The 23,943-nt window shown below is 45.6% G+C and overlaps 1 protein-coding gene across 2 annotated transcripts in view; it reads right to left on the bottom strand.

Annotated features, from left to right (window-relative positions):
- The window catches only part of SPATA6L (spermatogenesis associated 6 like), a 529,514-nt gene that overhangs the window by 92,385 nt on the left and 413,186 nt on the right, over positions 1-23,943 (bottom strand). For both annotated transcript variants that reach the window (XM_086961205.1, XM_086961204.1), the window contains 3 exons: positions 22,527-22,790; positions 6,818-6,929; positions 4,995-5,038 (listed from right to left, as the gene is read on the bottom strand). In XM_086961205.1, the coding sequence (XP_086817331.1) occupies positions 4,995-5,038; positions 6,818-6,929; positions 22,527-22,790 (420 nt within the window). The remainder of the gene's footprint in view (positions 1-4,994; positions 5,039-6,817; positions 6,930-22,526; positions 22,791-23,943) is intronic.

Genomic DNA, 23,943 nt, shown 5'->3' with positions numbered 1-23,943 from the left:
AAAAGGGAAATTGCAATAGATTGGGGGGGCTCAATACCGCCCCACAAAAGAGGCATGTCCTCGCAGCATGGCATACTGTGATATGCAAACCGAGGTTTACTCTACTCTGCAGCTCCCCACCTCCCGACCTAAGGGCATCTGGCACATATACCGTGCATATTTGCTTACCTTGCAACACGGTTACACTGCTTCCTCTCCATCTTCAGCTCTGAAGCACGGCGAAGCCCCTCCCGCTCACCCTCCCCAAGCTACTCCGCGTGAAACCCTATGAGTAACTCATGTACAAGTCCTCTATGGAATATACTGGTGAATTGCTGGACCCCTACCCACTAATCTACAGAATCATATTTCTGTTCAATATTACTCACTCTGAGTGTCTATGTGGTCATTCCCCTCCCCCAGCTCTCTCCCCTCCCTGATTCCTTTACAGATATGACATACATTATATACTATTCTTCTATTTATTGCCTTCCAGCTACATAGCAGAAAATATACTTGTGCTAATTGGTACTGTTTTACATGTATGTCTTATCACTACGTACCTACAGACTCTGTATCGTCTTTTTTGACGAGATGAAAATATGCCATCCTTCTGTATGTCTGTTTTTGATTTTCTTGTGCAAATAATAAAATCAATTTTTTTTTTAAAGAACTCCAAAATCTGGGCCAAACTGCATGGCTCAGTTATAAAACTAGATGCACATTGACGAAAACATGAACCAATAATTCGGAATGTAAAGCAGCCTCAGGCTATGCTTTAGTGTTGGGATGTTATTGTTTTTGTTGTGATGTTCTTTTATGACAAAATATATGTGCGATTGACAGAAAAGTTACAAACCCTTTAATTCAAGGGCCGGCTTTTGGGCCTGCATCGGTGTATTGTTCACAAGGGGTGTCTGGATTAAACCAGACAGAAAAACAAATGCCCTTCTCCTTGTACTATGTAACTATATAGCCTAAAGCCAGGTAACATTCTATAAGGGACAACCAGGGGACGGCTGGAGCAGAAACTGCTTTTAGAAGCATATTTTCTAGTTGTATTGGCGTTTTAGAAGTAACATATTCTTTTGGTCAGCATGAAGGAGCATTGTGGCTCATGAGTGTGACTTCTCAGGACAATGATCTTTGATTTATACATTTTTAATTTATAAAAATATATAATTTATAAAATAATTATCTCTATGCCTTTGTGCACTAATGTGTTTTTTACATCTGAAAATTGAAAACTTAAAAATGATGGCCTCAACTAGTTTTATTTGCCAGCATTTGCTCAGTAATTGTGTCAGATTGAGGTATGAAGCAGGTGGGAGCCGTGGAACTGTACCTTGTGGTCGCAAGTGAAGTCAGGGAGAGGATGCTAAAACCCTTACTGCCCATGTGCTGTCGGGTACTGACCATTGGTAATTGCCTTCTGTTCTGGCAAATAATTAAAAGGTGGACACGATAGAGTGTATTGACCAACTTTATTGTGTACCCTACATTCAAAATCAATCGAACTATTTTAAAAGCAGATATTAGGAAGCAAAGTAGCAGCAGAGTAACCTACTTGGACTTTTTGCTGATTTAGGTGGTAATGTGAATTTGTGACATTTTTGTTTATCTTGTGTTTGATTTTGCGGGGAGGGGGGCCAGGTGATATCTGGCTCTAGATTGGGGTCTGTCATAAAGCATGCAAGCGAGGCAGCTCAGTACCGCCTGTTGGGCAAACAAAAAGCACAAGGGGCACAGGGCCTGACTGGCCATAGCTGGCACCAGGTGTTTTCCCAGTGGGCCAGAAGGGTGGAGGCGATTTTTTGACCCGCATTGCGCCAATATCGGCTCTCTGTAACATAAGCGGCAGTAGTGCTTGACACTAGCAACCCCCCTCCCCACTCCACCCCCACGGACCAACACATCTCAGTATACCATTCCCCCACCCTGAGGCCGGTCGGGTGGTATTGCCAGGAAGGGTTTCTGCTTCCTGTCGAGCCGTGATGGGGACTGTGCAGTCAACGGTTGTTAACTGGCATGCACTATTGCACCCCTAAGAACAAGGTGAACTGATAAAATGGAAGATTGTTCGAATGGTAAGTGGACACTGAATTAATGGTAGGTCTGAAAAATGAAGTTATGATACAGTTAACGTGCACCTAAAATATTTCCACCTGCCCTGGTTAGAAAAAAGGCGGAATACAGGTGAATTGGCCTGCCAAACAAGAATTGCTTGTTCCGTGCAGTAAAGGATGCATGGAATGAGGAAATCTTATGCCGTCCACCACTGTCAGGACCCAGCCAATGCAATTAACTTAATGCTAATAAAATGAGTTAGTTATATTTACCTGGGTAATGCAGAAATAGGGTTGGATTATAGTTTTGGCTACATTAAACCATGCCTACTCCTTTAATGGCTAACTTTTTGGAAAAAGCAGCAGACCAGTTTTAACCGCTTTTGCGGTCGTATTACAAATAGGGTGCATTTTTCCTGTTTGTACCACAGCGTTTCTTTAACTGCTTCCATGCTCATGACGGAGCCGCTCCGTCATGAGCCTCGGTTGAGCTGTGCTCATGACGGAGCTGTTCAGTCATGGCCCGCGCGGCGCGAATTCCGCGCCTGCGCTGGACGTTCCATTGAGCCGGCGGGGCCATGACGGAACCGCTCCGTCATGAGCACAGGTCAACCGCGGCTCGTGACGGAGCGGCTCCGCCATGAGCATGCGAGCACCGCTCGGCCCCCCTAGAGCTGCGGCGGAATTGCTGCCGCAGCGAAGGGGTTAAACAGGTGCGCTGAGCACAAACAGAGACAGTATACCCTATTGCACTGCCCTGGCTCAGTAATATGCAGAGCAACTTATCTATGTTTCCTCGTGTAGGCCACACTTTCAAGAGGGAACACAGGGGCAGCTTCTACGTTATGGCGGAGGAGCGTCGCCCCACTGAAAACTAAAATGATAAGAAAACCAGCTTATTATCATTTTATTTTTCTTGTTGAGCCAATTGCCAGCCTTAGGGCAGGGGCGGGGTATCCTGAGGAGTGTCACTACTGAGCTGCAGGGTGGAGGAGAGTTGTGCACTGTAAGTGTGCATGTCAGTTTTGCTGGCCGGCCAAAATGACATGCACACTTACATTTCTCCACCCAGCTGTCTTGCACAGCCTGGTGGAGAAAAGGCACAGACTCCCAGAGAGTGAGTGAGCGTTAGTTCACCCTGCTCAGGCCAATTAAGTCACTGCTCTCAGGCTGGTATTACCAGCAGGAGAGCAGCACTGCGATTGGTCCCTGGGAGCTGTGCAGCGCGTCCAGTGTCAGAAGAGGAGTCATGAGGCGGAGACAGCAACAGCAGGTAAGTGCTTTTAATTTTATTAATCCCCCTCACCTCTGCCCCCCCACCCCGGTCTTAGGGTTGCCCCACTGCTTTAAGGATAGAGCAGCCACCACTGAGGGAAGAGAGATGCCTTCATAGGCAGGAGTAGTGAGTGACTTCACCCGGCTGCCGTAGAATTTTGAGGGAGTCCATTGGACTCGCTACAACTCCTCGAGGGTGATGCCTTTACAGGACGCAATAATAGTGTGCCACCTTTTTGTGGTGCACCCTCAGTGCATCTCTTAAGGGCCTGTAATACGTACTGTGCAGGCACAGAGGCAAAATTATTCCATCATTTGACTGGGGCTATGTCCCTCATGTAAATGAAAAATGCCCTCTGGAAGATAGCGCTGACGCTGCATGTGCGTCAGCGCTATCAGTATTGTAAGCGTCTGCTGCCCCTCCTGTAATACCAAAGTGCCTCAGGGTGTACAAAGAATGCTCACACGCTTGTTAGGCCTCGGGGGCAATTTCCATAACAAAGGCACAGGTACAACATTAAATGGGTTATGAAATGAAAATTCCATGGCTAGCCCATATAAGGAATGTAAACTATTGTATACATATTTCAGAACTGTTGAGTAACTCAAGGGATCTGTCTCCTTCTTGCAAACACGTATTGTAGGCTTGTATTTTTTAACCGTGTGCAACAATGCTAGAGAACAGATGTAATTCTTAAAGCACGCACTACTAAATTACAGACTAAATATACCCCCCTCCCCCGCAGTATGGGGCCATATCTTATTAGCCACCACAGATATTTACTCACTGGACTGAGGTTGAATATTGTACACCTGATGGCTAGGAAACTCTACTTGAAATCACTTCTTATGCATGCCAATTCTAGACAATGCAGACAAGCTATGGTCTTCACCCAATCACCCTGAATTTATATTTGTTTGGCTGCAGCTAAATTCATTCAAAATGTAATCATAAGGAGAAATGCACTATGAAATGTTTTTCATTGGCGAATTTTCGTCCGTTTATCGATTGCATTATTTGTTCTTTTTGTACAAAACATATTTATGCTGGGCTATTAAAATTGTATCCACCAATTAATTATTTTTTCTCTTGACTGTAAATATTTTAATCAATTTTAACTAAAATTTCCGTTAGGTATTATTTATTTGTATGTATCATTGTTTCTTTTATGGTCAATTTTGACTGAATTAAGAAATTTGATGATGAGTTGATTACACTGCCCGGCCTATGACAGTGTCTCCAAAGCAACTTTCCCAGCAGGGAAGCCTATGGTTGGTGTTTGCTTGCCAGGGCTCCAGAAGGACCTTGCTGGTAGGGTTGGAACGCAGAGGTCCATGCTGGGGAAGTTGCTTCGAAACGCTCAGCCCCTCACAGTGCTTTTAAAAAGAACTGCTTTCGGCTCTAGCCTTTGTATTTGCCTTTTATCTTTATCTTAACACGGAGCAACGGATCACCATTAATTGCCAATTGCACTCCACGGTTGAAAAAACCCACGAATTTCGCTTGTTTTGGGAAATGGCCCACCCTGACATCTAAGGATGTACAACAGGTTATTATGCACGAAAGCAGGTTTTCATTAAAGCACGTTTGCAGGGGATTTAATAGGTGTTCAGATATGTAACAAAGTGACTGTATATCAAAGAAAAGCAGCATTTTGAAAAGATATACTGTACCTTTCTTGATTCGTTTGAGTTTTCAAGACTCTCAAATGATAATGCTGGAAAGACAAAAAAATGGAAAACTGTAAGTAATTTTAGTTTTGTGATATGTTTCAAAAATTTAATTATCAAGAAAATATCCAAATTAGTATTGGGATGACTTTCGATAACTTATGGATTTCAACTTCGCTTACTCTGCACCAGACAGCATCCTCAGCAATACTCTTTCGCCATTACCACACAGGATCCTCTCGTTTTTTTCCAATGCCTTCTTTAGAAGCTCTTTCTGTGCATGTGAACATACATTTAAGTGGAATTTAGGGGATCTTGAACAGACATGTTCCTTTCTCTCTTCATAAGAAAAATTAAGTCCTCAGTTACTTTCTTGACTGAAACAAACCTTCAAGCCCTATCCAATTGTCTGCACTTTCGAGTAGGCCTCATTTTGGCTGAGGTCTTGCTGAATAAGCCTGCAGTCACTGAGTGAATTCTCTTCCTTGTATTAGTGTTCGGTAGGATAACTTTTGTTTCATAAACTTAACCGCTAACAATTGCTTTCAAGGATATACACTGAAACAGATAAGCCTATTTTCATACTGTTTCACTTAGCCAATTAGCATCACTTTTTTAGCATTAGTATCTTGTTTTAGAACTTTTTTTACATTTCTTTACATGATTTTCTGATCCATGCGCCCCTAACAATTCTCCTAGACCAAGTCTTTCACATGACCCATACCACCGAATAATTTTGCGAGCATACATTCAAGAATCCTTTAGTTTGTGGAATCGACTTGAAATAGTGTTATATGAGCTTTCCTATAGCATAAAGAAAATGTATTATGTTTTTGACCCCTTACCTGCCAGTGTCTGTCTGCGACTACCAGTAGTGCTGATGCTGCTACCTTGAGCGGGGTTCCCAGTGAGACACGTAGGTTTCCTACCTTGCTAAAATCGGCGAAACTAGTACGTTTCCTAGCTGATTTAATCCACCCACTGCCCCCCGAAGCTTGAGAGACCTGCAGTAGGAGTCTTTCTTTTTCCTTTTCTTCTCGCCTATTTTAGGTTTGAGCTAGTGCCTATTGCGGATATTTGCAATTAGGTTTTAGGAATCTAGGATTGGGTACACGTTAGTGTGTGTACACCATCCATTTTCCTTTTTCTGGTCCTGATGAAAACCTGGGATTGACCTTTCATAGGTTGAAACATGTAGACCAATCACATAGTTACTCATGGTCATAATCACCCACAGTATCTTTTCACTATTTTTAATATTGTCCAGTTGCTTGCGAATAAAGTTTTTTCAATAAAGATTTTTTTGCACCAATCACTCAAAAACACCAGCTCCACTGAAGTTCAGGTGTCGCAGCACACCCTGGTGACACTCGGTCATCAGGGTGGACCCCGAAGATGAAGCATGTCACCAACCAGGGTGGTGAGTGAGGGGTTTTTAAACAAAGGGTAATACCCCTTTGGTTCTAAAATATATCCCATTCAGAATCTTCTCCTGATTCTTATGGTGATACTCAATTTTTTGTTATATTGATGCTGCTACCTTGCCTACTATGGAAGACTGTAGATTGAACTTCCGATAAGGTTTCTTTCACATCCATCTAAGGATGTGCTGATCTCAAACTGTTTAACCTCATATAATTTAAGAGGATTCACACTAAGCCTAGTAGATGACAGTCGACCACATAATGTGTTTTGTACTCACAACACATTTTAGCAATGTTTGAATCCCACATACACTGATTTTCTGAATTATTTTTTATAAGTAACAAAAAGAAACGCACAATAATTCAGTTCAAATCAAGGTATTAATTCAAAGTGCAACATACCTCTCTTTACTGGTCCTTCAAATGAGTTGCTTCTAGACCTAGAGTGATGTCTGGAACTATGCGGCCGCAATTGTGATGAAGATTTCTCCCCAACTGGTTTAGAACTGTCTACCTAAAATAATTAAATTGCACACACTTACTATATATGCTCTATTACAAAGAAGTAACAATATTGCAAATAAGCCATAATAAAAGATAAATAATCAAAATATGTACTGACAAATGCATATAGAATGAAAATTGGAATCTTGCAATAAGGTTTATTTAGAAGTACCATGAATAATAAAAAATAACTATTAAGCAGAAAAAACTACAATTTGTCCCTTACATCACATTAGTTTACATGTTAATATCATGTTTACTGTCTGTAACTGTCCTTAGACTTGTAGAGTATGCAGTTTACAACATTTTAAACCTGTTCCATTAACAGGAGTATAGCTATTCTATTAGCTGTTAATATGGACGTGAACTGTAGTCAATAGAAAGCTGGTCAGTTAAGTGGCTCGTAATGGGCCAACAACAATGCAAAGTGTATGCCTGCGTAATGCATTACAGCAGTTTGTTCGAAATGAATGAACATGCTCTGCATATAATGTAAGGATTGCGATCTAGTTCTTGTGGCATGAATTCCAATGTGATTTCATAACCGCCATTCTGTAAAGCACTCCAGTGATAGGTGTGGAAGTCTGATCCAATGTAAATATTAACCACAGAGATCCAGCACATAAACATTGTTGCATTATAGAAATTAATGGGCTTATTTATGAAGGGCTCACACTGCAGTTGCATCACTTTTTGTGATGGTGCGGCGGCGTAATAAATGCACCACACTGCGCAATATTTATAAATAAACGCATCTAGGCAGATGCGTCACTTTGTAATCTCCTGAGCCACATTATACTTGCAACAGGTATAATGTATGCAAGGTGGGCGTTTCCCCGTAAATAAAGGCTCGTAGAAGTGGCGCAGTGAAATCTATGAGATTTCACTGCGTCACTTCTACGAGTTCCCTGCGTCAAATCCAGGCGTATGGACTGATGCAGGCCATTTACATGGGACCCACCCATGTGGAATGTCACATTGCAGGAGTTGCATCTGTTATGTGACACACTCCAGAAATGCGTCATTACTGCGCCTCCAGATACGTCAGAATTCCTGACTTATCTGGTCAATCCTGTACTCAAAAGCAGCAATGGTGAGGGCACCACACACTGTAGCACAGAAAATAACCCAAATTTGCAAATAGAAATAACACAATTATCTATTTTGATTCTGCGTCCGCTCAAAACCCCAAAAGGATCCACCGTCCTAAGACCCAAAAATGTCCAATACAATTCCAATGATTAGAGGGAGCGGTCCATACTTCTTGAAAATATCACAGGGTCATAGAGTGTTGATTCCCAATTTTATTATTCATGTTTCATTCACCAACTGACGACAGATTCTTCAGTTAATTTCAACAAAAACGGATCCCAATTTTTACTTAAAACATCAGACAGCCGACGCGTTTCGTCCAGTGAAGGACATCATCAGGGCTTTCAAAAAAATCAGTCCGACGGAGGACTGAAGATATGCCCGTCGCCGCTGACTGAGACTTCCCTTATTTCGTATTTTTTGGTGTTGAATTAAGGAACTGCAAGCAAGAGGATAAACGAGACCTGAATAGGAAATATAGAAAGTGGTCATTGGATGAAACGCTGAAGGGAATTATGGATAGCTAAATGAGACTTCAGTAGAAGACGTGAAGAACATAAAGGGAAGTTGAGGTCCTAATTTGGATTTTACTTACTAAAGAGATATCGAATCATGATCAAAAAACTATTATTAACTGGGACTAGAGAGATATATCTGTCAAAATGATTTTTTTGAAAGCCCTGATGGTGTCCTTCACTGGACGAAACGCTTTGGCTGTCTGATGTTTTGAGTAAAAATTGGAATCCGTTTTTGTTGAAATTAACTGAAGAATCTCTCGTCAGTTGGTGAATGAAACATGAATAATAAAATTGGGAATCAACACTCTTTGACCCTGTGATATTTTCAAGAAGTATGGACCGCTCCCTCTAATCATTGGAATTATCTGGTCAATCCTTGCGACGTGGAGCGCCGTACTATAAATACTGAGCATCCAAGGTGTAACAAGGAGGGTGCAATGAAAAGCATTGCATCACTGTTTTCAACCAGCGATGAAATACATTTCATAAATGAGGCCCTAAAGGTTGTAGGGGCTGTTATCCTAGACTGAATTCATTTGTACAGCTCCAGTGGATGCAGAGACAATACTTATAGCATGTATGGATGTAACCATGTGCCAGGAAGAACATCTATAATCTCACACTGTTCCAAGACCACAGGATCAATGATAAAGCTCTGCATCCAGGACCTTTGAGCCAGGATGCAACCACGGCCTCACACTAATCCAGCTCACTGAGTGCACTGCTAAAGCTCTGTATCAAAGAGACTGATTGCTGTTTTTCTTTTGGAATAAAATCTGCTCAGAGCTTGACATTGTGAAGAGCACTTTGCTGTTGTGGAGTCCTTATAAACATCTAAAACCAAATAAAACGAGTGAACACCTCACTGATGCCGAATGCCCACTAAGCCCAGGTTATTCTTCTCAGGTAAGTGGTAAACTTAAAAGCAACAAGCCATTGGCTCTCTCCCTCTATTTTATGGAAACCAATTAATTTAAAACAGAAGAAAATAGTCATGGTCTGGGGACACAATGAATTGACACTGCAAGTAGAAGCAGAAGTTGTTGTTAAATGAGCAACTCATCAAAGAACTAGTGGTGCTTTTAAAAGAATACTTATTGATAAAGAAAATATATTTTTGATGTGACCAAAGAATTAAAAGATCCACTTTAAGTGATATATTAGAACCTAAGACATATTGGAAAGAGGGGTCAGAATTATGTAATATTTTAAACAAGTACAAGTAAAACTAATAAGCGCAAGCTAAAACAATAAAACAGATCAAAATGTAATTAGATACGTCTCAACACTATCATAAGACTATTTAGAAAAACACAGTAGTGCAATCCGTTAAAAGCGATCTTCAAAAGAGAAAATAAAAAAGCACCTTAAATAAGCATGGTTTATCATGTGCTGTCTACTGCAATAAAGACACAGCACAAGATGTGATGAATGCCCTTCCAAGTTCCTCTGTTAATTTCTGTTACAATTTGGTCAACCTTACCAACAACTGCAACATGGTTCCCAAAGAAGAAGCCATAAAAAAACTTCAATTGCTTCATTCTCAGAAGTTTCATCATATTGATCTTAACAAATGACCATGAGCTGGCACTAGACCTTCACATATGCACATGAGTGGAGCAGCATCCTGATTTCTAGATTATGTGAAATACTTATTATTAAACACGTTTTAGGATAATTTTGCTAAAAAAAATAGACCATTTTATCACAGTGTCTTCAAAGTTTTCTTCAGGGTGACCCTCCCAACAACCACTTGGAGAATCGAGTTTGCTTGGCACACCATGGAGGTAGCAAACACATTGGAGTCCCTTCAGAACCGACTCATTGAGAAATGGTTTTGTAGCCAACTTATTTTATGTTTAAAGTATTTTATTGAAAGGGTACACAGAACAAAAAGAAAGACATTCAAGCAATGACATTGTGCTGCAATCCCGGGAGCCCATCTTCAAGAAAATGCTACGTATCCCGCAAGTGCAGTAGAGGATGCATGGGCTCCTCGTCCATCAACATTACATTAGATAACACCCTGAGGTAGAAATAAAGTGTCCGTGCCCTTCCCCTTTTAAAGAAACAGTTCCCCCCAACTCCCCCCACCCCCTTCTTGTTTCCCACCCCCCTCCCAGTACCCCCATCCAGTGTCCTGTCTTAGCTAAACCTACTGAGCTCAGCCCCCCCCACTATCTCCAACCTCTATCTAACCCGTGATTATTGAGCAGTGAAGTCTAGCGGTGGAGTCAATCTCAAGAGCCTCAAGTACCTCGGACAGGTCAGCTCCCTAAATTCGGTGGCCAGTAATGCATGGAAGGGCTGCCACAATTCCACAAATTGCTCTACCTCCCCAGCCATCATCAGTGATAATTTTTCCATGCCCAGGACATGCCACAGCCTATGTAACCAGCCCGTGATAGATGGAACAGTGGTGGTCCGCCAATGTATTAGAATGTTCTGAACGGCGGAGCCCAGTGCTATTGCAATTTGTCTGCCCCTACGAGATTTCAATGGATACATCAGCCCGTTGGGCAAGCCCAACAGGACATATGCTGGAAAGCGGGGCAACTCTATCTCAAATCGAGTGTCAATCTCATCTAGCACCTCCTTCCAATAAAGGCTCAACACCGGGCACTCCAATAGGACATGTGTCAGTGTGCCCAGATGCCCACATTCTCGCCAGCAAGTATTATCGATATGTCTATCCATCTCGTGTAACCGCTCCGGGGTGTAGTACCAGTACGTAGACACCTTAGTGAAAGTTTCAGTAAGCCCTACATGGTATGCAGTGTCGTGCGCGGTATGAAATCTGATCCCACTCCTTATGGCTCAACGTTCTTCCGAGCTCTCTGTTCCAGCGTTCCCTACCTGGATTATGAAAGTGTGAGGGGGGAGGCCGTAATAGTTTATAAAGATCTGTGATGAGCTTAGCGTCCGAAGACCGCGTCACTAGCCACCTCTCATACGGCAATAGTTTACTATCTGCCAGCTCACGCACCTGTGGTTGCAAGGCCCAGTGTCGCACCTGCTAGTAGCGCATCCTATCTGTCTCAGCTAAACCATACTCTTCCTTAAGCGTCTGGAAAGGCAGAACTCCGTCTGGCCTGTATACATGGAAAAGTGACCTACAACCAGCAGCCCGCCAGTGTGCGAAAGCCCTCTGGGCAACCCCTGGTGTGAAATCCGGGTTGTCTGCAATAGGTGTAAACGGGGAGGGGAACGTGGTAAGCTCATGTGCAGTGCTAGTAGTGTCGCACACCCTCAGCGGGACCCGCGTTACAAAAGACGCTTAGAGATTCGGAGGGCGGTGAGCCTTACGCAAAAAAGGCACCTCTTGTAAAGGGCGGCCCGCTACCGCCTGATCTTGAAATAGCCAATGCTTGTCCGACTCCCATCGGCTCCATTCAACCAGATATCGAAGATGCGCCGCTTGAAAATACTTGCGTAAGTCAGGGACTCCCAGCCCCCCAGATTCCGGTGCCAACGTGGAGAGAACTCTCCTCATCCGTGGCTTGCGGCCTTGCCAAATAAAACGGGATAGGATCGATTGTGTCTGCTGAAACCAGCCCTTAAGCGGGTGCAGTGGCAGGGCCCGAAATAGATAAAGTATCTGAGGGAGAACCGTCATTTTAACCGCTGCCACTCTTCCGAGCCACGATATCAAACCTTTGCTCCACCTCCCCAGTTCCTCTTTAATCTTTCCAGTCAAAGCCGTATAATTGGCTGTCACCATAGCCTGCAACGTAGGTGCCAACAGGATACACAAGTACTGGACCTGGTGAGCCGACCAATGCATGGGGAATAGGCCCTGCAACTCCCGCCGTGTTGCAGGAGTCAGGGAGATGTCCAGTGCTGTCGATTTGCCCATATTCATTTTGGATCCAGCCACCTGTGAGAAAGCCGCCAATTCGCTGATACACGCAGGTAGTGCACGCCTGGGCTCCTCCAAGGTCAGAATCACGTTGTCCGCATAGAGGCTGACCGTATGAACATATCCCCCCATCTTCACTCCAGTGGCGTCCGGATTCTGCCGGAGCCTCTGAGCGAGTGGCTCCATATATATAGCGAAAAGGAGTGGGGACAGGGGGCAGCCATGTCTGGTGCCGCGTTCGATGCCAAACCTCTGAGAGCTGCAGCCATTCACCCGCACCACCGCCGACGGGAACTGGTAACAGTTAAAAACCAAGGTGCGATATTTCTCACCTATGTTATGTTATTTTTTGTTATGTTATTTTATTTTATATAGCGCAGATGCCGCAGCCAAGCGGCGTCCCGGCGCTTTAGGAGATGGTGTAACACAACACAACAGAGATAACCTAAAAAGGAATGGGACTAAACTGTAGAAAATAGGAAGGTTTTTAATGCCTTCCTAAAAGGGAGCAGGTCGGGGATGGAGCGGAGAGGGGCAGGCAAAGAGTTCCAGAGAGCTGCCGCCAGCACTGAAAAAGAACGTCCACCCATTCTAGCTCTTTTAAAGCGTGGCACGATGGCAAGATTTAATCCTGAGGATCGAAGAGCTCTGGAAGGGGCATAGGGAAGGATAGTCTGCGAGAGGATAGGAGGGGAGGCTGACTTAAGAATTTTAAAAGTTAAGCAGAGAGCTTTAAACTTAATTCTTTGCCCTACAGGTAACCAGTGAAGATCTTGGATAGTTCGACGAGCAGAGACGAACTTCGGGAGGCCGACCAGCATCCTGGCCGCTGCATTTTGGACCCTCTGAAGGCGGACTAGTTCTGCCTGATTCACGCCCAAAAACAGAGAGCTGGCATAGTCCAATCTGGTAAGGACCAGAGCTTGGACTATGATCTGTCTGGTGTCCGCATCAAAAAACTTGAAGATAGGTCGAAGGCACTGCAGGGCACCAAAACAAGTACCAGCTACACGTTTAGTGTGGGAGGTGAAAGAGAGTTTGTCGTCGAGCCATACCCCGAGATTTCTAACTTCAGCTACGGGAGTGGGAACAGGGCCCAATTAAGATGGCCACCATTGATCTCCCCATAGCCCACTTTCCCTACCAAAAATGATGACCTCGATCTTAGAGGCATTGAGTTGGAGTCGATTATTCGCCATCCAGCCTGCCACAGCTTTAAGAGCTGACTGAAAGGTGGGGGCATCCATGTTGGAATCGCCATTGAGTGCCACCGCCAGCTGCGTGTCATCGGCGTATGACACCAAGGTGAGACCAAAACTGTGGGCTACCTCCGCCAGCGGCTGAACATACAAATTAAATAAGGTAGGGCTAAGGGCCGATCCCTGCGGGACACCCTGAGGAATGGGGCGAGGGGCAGAGACATAGGGCGGTGTAGATACTTTGAAGGTTCGATCCGTGAGAAAGGATCGGAACCACTCAAGTGCTACCTCTCCAACTCCTGCCTCCACCAGACGGTGCAAAAGGATCTGGTGGGAGACCGTGTCGAAGGCGGCACTGAGATCCAATAGGATCAGGGCCGCCGTCTGACCCTGGTCCAGCATCTTCCTGATGTGCTACACCACAACCAAGAGAGCAGTCTCGGTACTGTGGCCCGTGCGGAACCCATTCTGGGAGTTGTCCAGTATATTGGCTTCCTGCAGATGAGATGATAGAATGTGATTAGCATGCGCTTCTGCTGATTTGGCTAGCCAAGGGAGAAGGGAGATAGGTCGATGGTGTTCTGATTTAGTAGGGTCAAGGGCAGGCTTTTTAAGAATAGGAATGATAGTCGCCTGCTTCCAAGCAGTGGGAACACTGCCAGTGTTAAAGGACAGATCAATAAGACTGTGCATGGCAGGGTAGCAGCACTCGGCAAGTTCCCGGAATTGAGTGGGTCTCATAGGGTCATCCGGTGAACCGGATTTGACTTTTGTCGTCAAGGCTTTGAACTCCTCCAGAGTAGGACTGGGAATAATTAACAGTGGTTTAGAGACCATTGGTGCAATAATGTTCTCCCTGATGGTGGGCTGAGAGAATGACCTGTAGATGGCATCCACCTTTTCAACAAAAAACCAGGCCAAATCCTCACAGTGTGCCAAGGAGGCTTCAAGAGTAGTAGTGTCAGTCTTTTTGCTTGTGAGGTCCTTACATACCCTGAAGATAACCTTGGTAGGATTCGTGCTGTTCTTTATCTCCTGAGAGTAGAAGGCAGCCCTAGCTGAGCATATGGCCCGATGGTACACTCTGGTGCAGGCCCTATAGGCCGACTTGAGGTCAGCATCATAAGTTTTGCGCCATGCACGTTCCGCCTTTTTACAGGAAGATTTAAGCTTTTTAAGGGATTCGTCATACCAAGGACTAGAAGGACTCGATCTAGTCTTACTCCACCTGGCCGGTATAAGCATATCTAGTGAGTGATTTAACCACTCACAGAAGCTATCATATGCCCATCCTCATCATAACCCGTTCCAAATAGGGCCAGTGCACTCGGTCAAACGCCTTTTCAGCATCTACCGAAAGGAGCATTCTCTCTCCAGGAATCCGGGAGGCCTTCTCCAGAACATGCACCACCCTCTTGGTGCTGTCCACCGTCTGCCTCCCAGGGACAAAGCCAGCCTGATCCGGCTCCACCAGGCCCGGTAAGTGAAGCGCTAAGCGCGCCGCCAGAATACCTGTGTACAGTTTCAAGTCCACGTTCAGAAGGGAGATCGGGCGGTACGAGCTGCATTGGGTCCGGTCCTTCCCTGGTTTAGGGATAACCGAGATCGAGGACTGTAGGACATCCGGAGGGATTGCCCCCGGCTCGGAGAAAAAGTTAAACAATTTAGCTAGTATAGGGGCCAACGTGACACTGAACGTCCTATAGAAGAGCGCTGTGTAGCCATCCGGGCCAGGGGCCTTCCCATGTTTAAGCCTGGAGATGGCAGCAATCACTTCCTCGACCTGTATCTCCCTCTCGAGATACTCCGTTTGAGATGGTTCTAGGGATGGGAGTGTGACTGAGTCCAGGTAGTCCTCCGACTCCTGCTCCTGCAGACTCTCCCCTGTGTATAGGTCCGCATAAAATCGGCGGAAGGCCTCAGCTATCTGGTCGTCCCCCGTGACCAGTCCGTCATTCCCCGTCGCAATCTCCTTCACCCGATGACGTTCATTGGCCACCCTGAGTTTATTCGCCAAAAGGCGGCCACACCTGTCTCCCCCGTGTAGTAAGCGAGTTTCAGTCGAAGTGCTGCGTATTCTGCCCTGTCCATGTCCAGGGATGACAGGAGCTTTCTCGCTGCCTTCAGCTGTTTCCAAATCCTGGGGGCCCCCGTACGGCGGTGCACATCTTCCAATTCCCTAACTTTTTGGGTGAGCTCGTCCCGCTTCTGCTTCCGTTCCCTGTTCTCCGCCGAGGAAATCGCGATAAATTCCCCTCTGACCGCCGCTTTAAGTGCGGCCCACTGCGTCACCACCGAGGTATCTGCGTTATCATTATGCGTTTGGAAGTCCCTGATCACCTCCGTAACCTTTTGCACGACAGTTTTCTTGTGTAACAGAGCGTCTCTGAGGCGCCCGACCCCCCGGGGGGCCCGGTCAGCCGGCAGAGAAAAGCTCCCCGAGAGCGGTGCGTGATCTGATAAAGATAAGACCCCCACCTCCGATGTCGTAGCTAAATCACTGACCGGGCCGGTAACTATGAGGTGATCCAGCCTCGCGTAGGTTTTGTGTGCGTGAGAGTAAAAGGAGTAATCTCGATCCGTGGGGTGTAGGTGGCGCCAAAGGTCATGAAGATCCAGGTCCACCAGTTGGGATTTAACTGCTTGTGACATTTCCCCTGTCTGTGGTGAGCGCTGTACCGATCTATCTATAGCTGAGTCTACCACCATATTTAAATTCCCACCCAAAATAATGTGCCTGTCCGGGGATGCTGTTATATCCACTAATGCCGACTGAAAGAAGCTATCCTGATGTTCATTCGGACAGTAAATCAAACCAATGGTAAATGTCAGAGCCCCTAATTTGAATCTGTGGGCTAATAGTCTCCCCTTTTGTTCCGCAAACTTGTGGAGGACCTCCCCTCTAAAAGAGTTCGACACTAAGATCGCCACCCCCGCCGTCTTGGTGCTGGATGAGGAAAAGAACTGCGTGGGAAATGTACGGGATCTTAATCTATGGCAGTCTCGCGCAAGCGAGTCTCCTGTAGAAGACAAATGTCAGCCTGTGTGTTCTCTAGCAAGGACAGAACTGCTCTTCTTTTGACAGGGTTATTAAGTCCCTTAACATTAAGGGTCACTACCTTAAGGGTTGCCATCCAGAGTCAAGACAGAATGAAACATGCAGTGAATCCTGTGTATCTGGGGGGCCTGTGGGCCTCAACTGCCCGTGACTCCCCATCGGGCCATCGTGGAAAGCTCAAGAACACTGAACGGACTGTACCCTCCCCTCCCCTACCCAACTCCCGAACCCCTCGTCCCCCAACTCCCCCTACTCCCACCCCCCATTCGGCACCCCAACTCCCCTCCCTCCCTTCCCCCCCAACCCCCCAAACCCCTAACTTCTTCAGAGAAATTGTCCCAGCCATGTCCTGTCCAGACAAGTCTGTGGTAACTTATCGTAGTGGACGTCCAGCCACACCCTTCCCCCCTCTGCCGCCCCCCCCCCAGCCGCTCATGGCTCTAAGCCGGCAAAAACAGAAATGCAAAGTCGTTCTCCCCCCGGAGCAGTCTTACGCTGTTAGTGCGACGCCGTCGTGCACCACTATGTCTCTGGAGGCTTCCTGGATGGCACTCGCCATTTCAGCCCTGATGGTAGGCGAACTCGGACGTTGGGATAACGCTGATGTTCTGCGCCTCGAGACCCTGTGCCAGCCATCCCCGGTGGTGCGTCTCCTGCGAGGTGTGGTGGAGGCCTCTTCCTCCGCAGTGATCCCCAGCACCTCGCACGTGTCCTGTAGGGACCTCAGTTGATGTAGCACACAGTTCCAACGGAAAATAAGTCGAAAAGAATGATCCCAGGAGAAAGGCGTTTCATGCTGTTTCAAGAAGTCTGTTGCGATTTTAAACGCTTTCCGTTTTTGGAGGGTGATTACAGACAGGTCTTGATACAAGGCCACTGGGTGTCCTCTAAACGTAAACGAGGGTTTTTTCCGAGCCTCCGCCATGATCCGTTCTGTCAGCGGAAAATCAGGGAGAAATGCCAGGATGTCTGGTGGCGGGGCTGACGCGCGTCTATGAGGCCCCACTCGATGAGCCCTATCAATCCGTACCAGAAAGTCTGCCGCTTCGCCCAATATGTCCCTGAAGAGCTCCCTCAGGTATTCCGCCACATCCGTCCCCTCCTCCGTGGATGGCACACCCCGGACCCTGATGTTATTCCGCCGAGAGCGGTTCTCCAGGTCTTCGTTGTGGGCCTGGAGGTCCATCTGTTGGTCCCTCAAACGCAGCACCTCCTGTTGTAGCTGCGTGATCTCCTCGTCTTGTCTCTGTGTGGAACTTTCCACCATGACCACTCTCTCGCCAAGACCGTCGACTTCTCTCCGGATCTCGCGGACCTCCCCGGCCACCTCCTGCTTCAGCGTCTGAAAGTCGTCTCTCAGTGTGCCGAAAAGCGACTCCAAAAAAGACCGAGTGACCGGGGGTTCGCCTCCGCCTGTTGCATTGGAGCCACTCACGTTCGGGGACGGTTGACTCCTTTCACCCCTGGTCTGAGACCTGCCAAGCATCTCGGGGAGTGTGCGGTCGTTCCGTTTATTGCCTTTCTGACTCGCCATCTTGTACTCAAGGCCGCCCTGCCAAGTACGGGCACCGCGTCGGCCGGACACCTGGGCAGCGGCCCCACTCGCCTCGTCTTGCTAGGATGACTCTGTCCTATGCCGCCGGATGCACCTCCGGGACCCCCCGCATCCAGGGGGTGACTGCAATGGCCGGGCGCAGCTATCCTCTCCCGGCCACGCTACAGCCAGGGGTAGGGAGTCGACCACGGCCTGCGCAAACCGGTTCCTCTGGCCTGGCTCGTCCCTCGGCGACTGCCACAGTTGGTTACAGTAAGCCGACCATCCACGGCGGAACTCTCAAGGGCACCATGTTCCGCCGTCCGTTTCTTCACCACCACCGAAAGCCAAAATGGCGTCTCTATGTGCCCCAGCAAGCTATCGCTCCCCTTCCGGTGAAGGTTCCGGCTATGGGCGTCTCTCCGCCCGGCACAGGGTCAGTCACCAGCCGGCCAGAAGCTGACTCCTCCGCGGCAACTTGAGGGTCTCGGTTCCTATCCATGTCGCTGCGACTCCTTTGCCGCCTATGCGTCCAGTGACCCCGCTCTTCTGGCTCGCAGTCCTCCGATCAGCTAGGCCGCAGCCGCGGCCTCAAGTTCCGTTGGGATCGGCAGCCAGTCTCCGGGCTGCAGGTCCTGTCCCGGCACCCAGGTGTGGCACCCACCGTCTTCCGCTGCACCGCCGCCGACTTCTGCGTGCTTCGGGGAAAGAGCTCTGGTCAGCCTCGGCTAGGACGCCATTTCTCTTCGCGTCCGGTCTCTGCGTCACTCAATGCCGCGGGCTGGATTACGATCACTCCAAGGTCTGGATTTCGGCTCTGACAAAGCCCAAACTGTTCCCGCACCGTCCCCACTTGGTTTTACGCCGATGGGGGGGGGGAGAACAAGCTATACAGAAGGCTCAGGGCCCGGGCTGGGTCGGGAGCTCCGGGAGAAAGCGTCCCCTCACTCCGCCATCTTGGCCACGCCCCCAGCCAACTTATTTTAAACTCATTCCTAGTTACTGTGTTTAAGCTATGTACAAAAACTGCTTATATAATGGATTTATCTGTAAAGACATTTCTTGATTTTAATGTCTACGAGTTTCAAGTCAGAATTTCTCCTTGGCATACATGGCCATGTACAGTCAAGAAAAAGACTCGACACCTTTGTATATAAACTTGTGTGTTAGAGGAAACAGATACTGGGTCATCCACCTTTAGTTGTACATGGATAAATATTTTATGATTTTTAAGGGTAAGTTAACTTACTGGAACTGGACTCCCAAATTTACGTCATATCATTATAAATTATTTAAAAAAATAAAAAACAGGATAATTGTGTTGCTAGAGAACACTTGAAAGTTGAAGCTAGCCCTTTTATTTCTGGTATTTAATTGAGGAATTGAATTCCTGCACTTACAGGCTCCAGATTTTAACACAACACACGTTTCAAATGTAAATCAACACACAGTCTTCTACTGTAATTGAAGGGAAAGATGTAGTTAATGTCTCTGTACTCACAAAGTGGTATGTATGAATTGCTTTTTCTTTTGTGACTATTACTCCAATACTCCCACAGATACACCAAGCACGCTTTGTTCAAGCCAGATGACTAGTTGGCTATGCTTGCAACCCTTGTTTACACTCAAGATCTATTGAATGCTATTAAAATTAACGAACGAGTAGCCTAAATGCCTACTTTCATAAGAGAAAGGCAGGAGGATGCATTAACAAGTGAGAAGGGAAAAAAGAGGGAGGTGAAGTAGAGGAGTTACTATTAAATCAGCAATATATCAGAATGCAACAATTTCATTCTGCTGTACATTTTAGTATCCCTAATCTGATTCAATTCATTCTTGCAAAAACCAAATGAGAAAATACTGAGTCATTTTTCCAGGATTCAAACGTATTACTCGATGACTACACTTACAGCACTACAGAAGGATCAGTAAACGACCGCGATTTTGTTGGCTAATTAAGGGAAGTCTCTTCACAAATGGGTAATGAACCAGCAACACAGGTTGCTAATTTGTAGAAAGAATCTCATCTCTATTACTAGATGAGAAATCTCAAAAGGACTTTACAATTAATGTTACCAAAAGAAGGTGACTAGGATATAAGAAAATCACAATATAAACATGCCATGTTTACATTACAACTAATCCAAAGTGTTGGGAATTTACCCTTTCTGTAGAGTCACCCTGGATTATTTTTTGCCTTTTTGCTGAATTGTATTTTTATTAGCTATAGAACTTAGTGCACTTTACCACTGCTAACCTCCTTTCGACACGGTAAAAGAGGAATACACCTGATTACCTGATTGGTTTATTTCATTCACCTACCAGTCTTCAATATAAGGTATCATGTGTACCCAGGGCCTGTAAATGAAATACTACCCATGGACTGCAGCACTCATTGTGCCTCTGACTGCACTGGCACTGAGAATGATGTCTCCAGGCCTAGCACTATAGTCTGTGCAATTTTTAAATTGCAAATTCGACCTGCCAAAACAACCACATTTGACTGGTCCAAATCTTCCTTTTGAATACAAATGAGCCACTCCTAAGTATGCCTTATTGCCCAGAAGGCAGGGTGCATTGGGTTTAAAAGTAGGAGATGCCATAGGTTAATGTTAAACATGTTATTACTCTGAAAAAGTCCTAAAAGCTATTTTCACTGTAGCAGGGTTGACTGTTCCATAGGGAAGCATTCGATACAATATTAAGTTTAATACATGTTGTCTCCACCTAGGAAATTACAACAAATTACATTTTTGTACTTTTAAAAATATTTGTTACAAGCCCAGTTCACTAGAGAACTCGATCGGATTTGAAATAAATATTTCGAAAAGATGCCTTTTAAAAGTTACCTTCGTCTTGCCTGAGGTCCCGGAACCCTAAATCTTCCTTTTGCTCTCCCACTAGTCAGTATTTTGTATTTAAATGAGGTGTAAACTTGCTCCCAGAAACAAAGAATAAGGTGACAACAATTCCCAGAAACAAAGAATAAGGTGACAACAATTGGGCAGAGATGAACCATCTGAACTTGACAGAATATGCAGAGAAGCTGGGAGGATCCTTTTTAACATTAAAGTGCCAAGACCTCTTGAATGGTATATCCTTCTTGACAAGTCTGCTGGTGTTTTTCATGTGTCACTTGGGGTGCACTTCAGAAAAGCCTCACTTGTCACAGGCGTATTGAAAGGTAGACATGGCAGGACCCTTCATTTGCTCCCCCAGCAAGACAGGTCCTAGTCACAGTGAGCCTCTTTTTGAAATTACAGTGTCACAGCCAGTTTGCCAGGTCTACTAGGTTTACGTACCACATTTGGAGTGAACTTCAAAGTTTAGTGGGTCCAAAGACTTTGGTCATCTTGAAAATGCCCAAAGTGGGCAGGGTTTGCACCAAAAACCTTTACCCTATTGGTTAGGGTCTCCCAAGCGTGATTTCCACCCATTAGCTTGTGCCAAGCATAATTGTGGAAACCACTTCAGAACACTCCTGGACCTATGGAAGATCAGAAGAGGACTGAACCTGCTGTCTGAAATTTGAGAAGACCCTCGATGACTGGGCCTGCTCTCCCTCTTGGACCCAGAACAAAGAAGTGTACTCCAGGGTTCATAAGGCGGACCTCCTGTTACAGCTACAAGAAAACAACGAGCTACAATAGACCTTTTCCTGCAACTGACCAACTGACCAGTGGCAACTGGAGTGAACCCTCCTATTGGCCGCTGCGTGCCACCCTGTGAGTCTCTAAGTGCCTTTTTGAGGTCTTGAAGAGGCTTTAGAAGTGTGCTTGTAATCCTGTGGTAGGTTGGGAATTAAAAAGAATAAAGTCATAAAGCAAAATCATTGCCATGGTGAAACTGGTTAGGGCTTCCAACCCACATTACATTACGGTCAGCGTCAAATGACACATAGATCTTGTTCTACTGCAACAACTGACTACCATTGGCACTTTGCTCTTCTTGGTGCTATTTCTACTTACAATTTTTAAAATTAATACTTCTGGTTCCTCTTTTTGGATTTTGTCGTTTTGGTGGAATTTTGTTTATAAATAAATCACAATATTTGTCTCATCAAGATCACCAAGAACATACCAATACTCTGCTACTCCCTTCCAAGAACATAACAGTTTTGAACAGTGCCACTGCAAAGAATCTATTCAATTTTGCCTCATACCACCAATATAAAATAACATTGCCATTGATGCAAAATTGGTAAAATGTTAACAGTTATTGGAGTTACTTTTTAAGTCACCTGCCGAAATGAGACTATTTGGACAAGTTTTATTTTATCGATCCCTTCTCATTCAATGTGCTTCTGCATTTACATGACACAGACTGAAAAACGAATAAAAAACTTACATGTCTGACAACAAATGGAGGCCTTGCATCTATATCCGACTTGAACTCAAAGTTCCCCACACTCAACTGAGAGAGCCGTTGCTGGTTATCATTGCTAAGTTCACACATCCGCCTTCGAGTGTACGGTGAGGGGGACCGGGATTTTGAGGATTTTGTCTCCTTCGCAAAATGTTTGTCTTTAGTTGTGCTGTTTTTCATGGGAGAACTACTTTTCTTTCTTCTTGACAATGGTGCATCTCTTCGACAGCGTACTTTGCTTTCCTCCTATTATAGAAAGGCAGAAAGAGAAACATTGTTAGGAGGCCTCTCCACAACTTGCAATTCTCGAGGGTAGTCGTAAGGATCACGCAACTTGAGTTCCACCCACAACAGGATAATCAGAGATAAATTAATTACAGATATTGGTTTAGTTGAATACCATTTTTTAGAGTGGATGTGAATAGCAATATTACTATAAATTTTCTGAATTAACTAGAGAGGTTTTGAAAATTCTCCTTAAAAATGTTTAGTGCTACTGAAAGAGCTCAACAATTCACCCCTTGGTATATTTGATATTCCGATGGACAACTGTTTAATAAGTGGTAAGGCAGCTTTATTGTGGTATAGGTGATGGCAAACGTAATTTAAAAAAATAAATGAAAAATCTGTACTGAGGTAAATGTTATTCTAGAACAGGATTTCTCATTTCATTCACTGAGTTTTCCTTCCATGACCCATGTTGAACAGAGTAGTGCCCATGCAACCTTATTTTTCAAAGTTATGAATTTGGTAATGCATTAGTATTGATTATCCAGTGGCTTCTAGACAAGAAGATTACAGAATGCAGACCAAAAAGGCATTGCATCCATGTAGTAGAAAAACCACAATCTAGGCCATTAAACGAACCTGAAATCAGTGGCGGATGCTGCAAAATCAAACTGGATGGGCAGGTGGGGGGACTGCTCGTCTCCGGCTCCCCTCCCGACAGTCACTGGGGCACAAGCATATGCTCCCCACCCAATCCTGACGCTGCTCTCATGCTATACCTAGCATGACAGCAGGGCCAGGATAGGCCTGAGTGGCCTGGTATGTTGCTCAGGCAGTGCCTGGGAGCCTGTGGCTTTTCTCCAACTTGTAGTGCAACACAGCTGGGTTGGAGAAATGTAAGTGCTCATGTCTGTTTGGCCGGCCTAAGAAAGACAGCCAAACTGACATTCGCACTTAACAATACCCATCACTCCTCCTCCGTGCCATGGTCCAGCCCCGCTCTACACTGTAATTGGCAGTTAGTCAGCAGAAAATAAAATGATACTGTTTTATTATAAATTTTACTTTTCACTGACTAACTGACAAGTCCGGAAATGCTCCTACGCTATTACGGAGAAGCCACCCCTGATGAAACTGTAGAAGTCACACATGCCTTGAGAAGTTGTAGTAA

This window comes from Lissotriton vulgaris, chromosome 3_1 (genome assembly GCF_964263255.1).
Source record: "Lissotriton vulgaris chromosome 3_1, aLisVul1.2, whole genome shotgun sequence".
Taxonomy (NCBI): Eukaryota; Metazoa; Chordata; class Amphibia; order Caudata; family Salamandridae; genus Lissotriton; species Lissotriton vulgaris.
The sequence above is the reverse complement of the archived record's forward strand: the minus strand, read 5'-3'. Positions and strand labels throughout refer to the sequence as shown.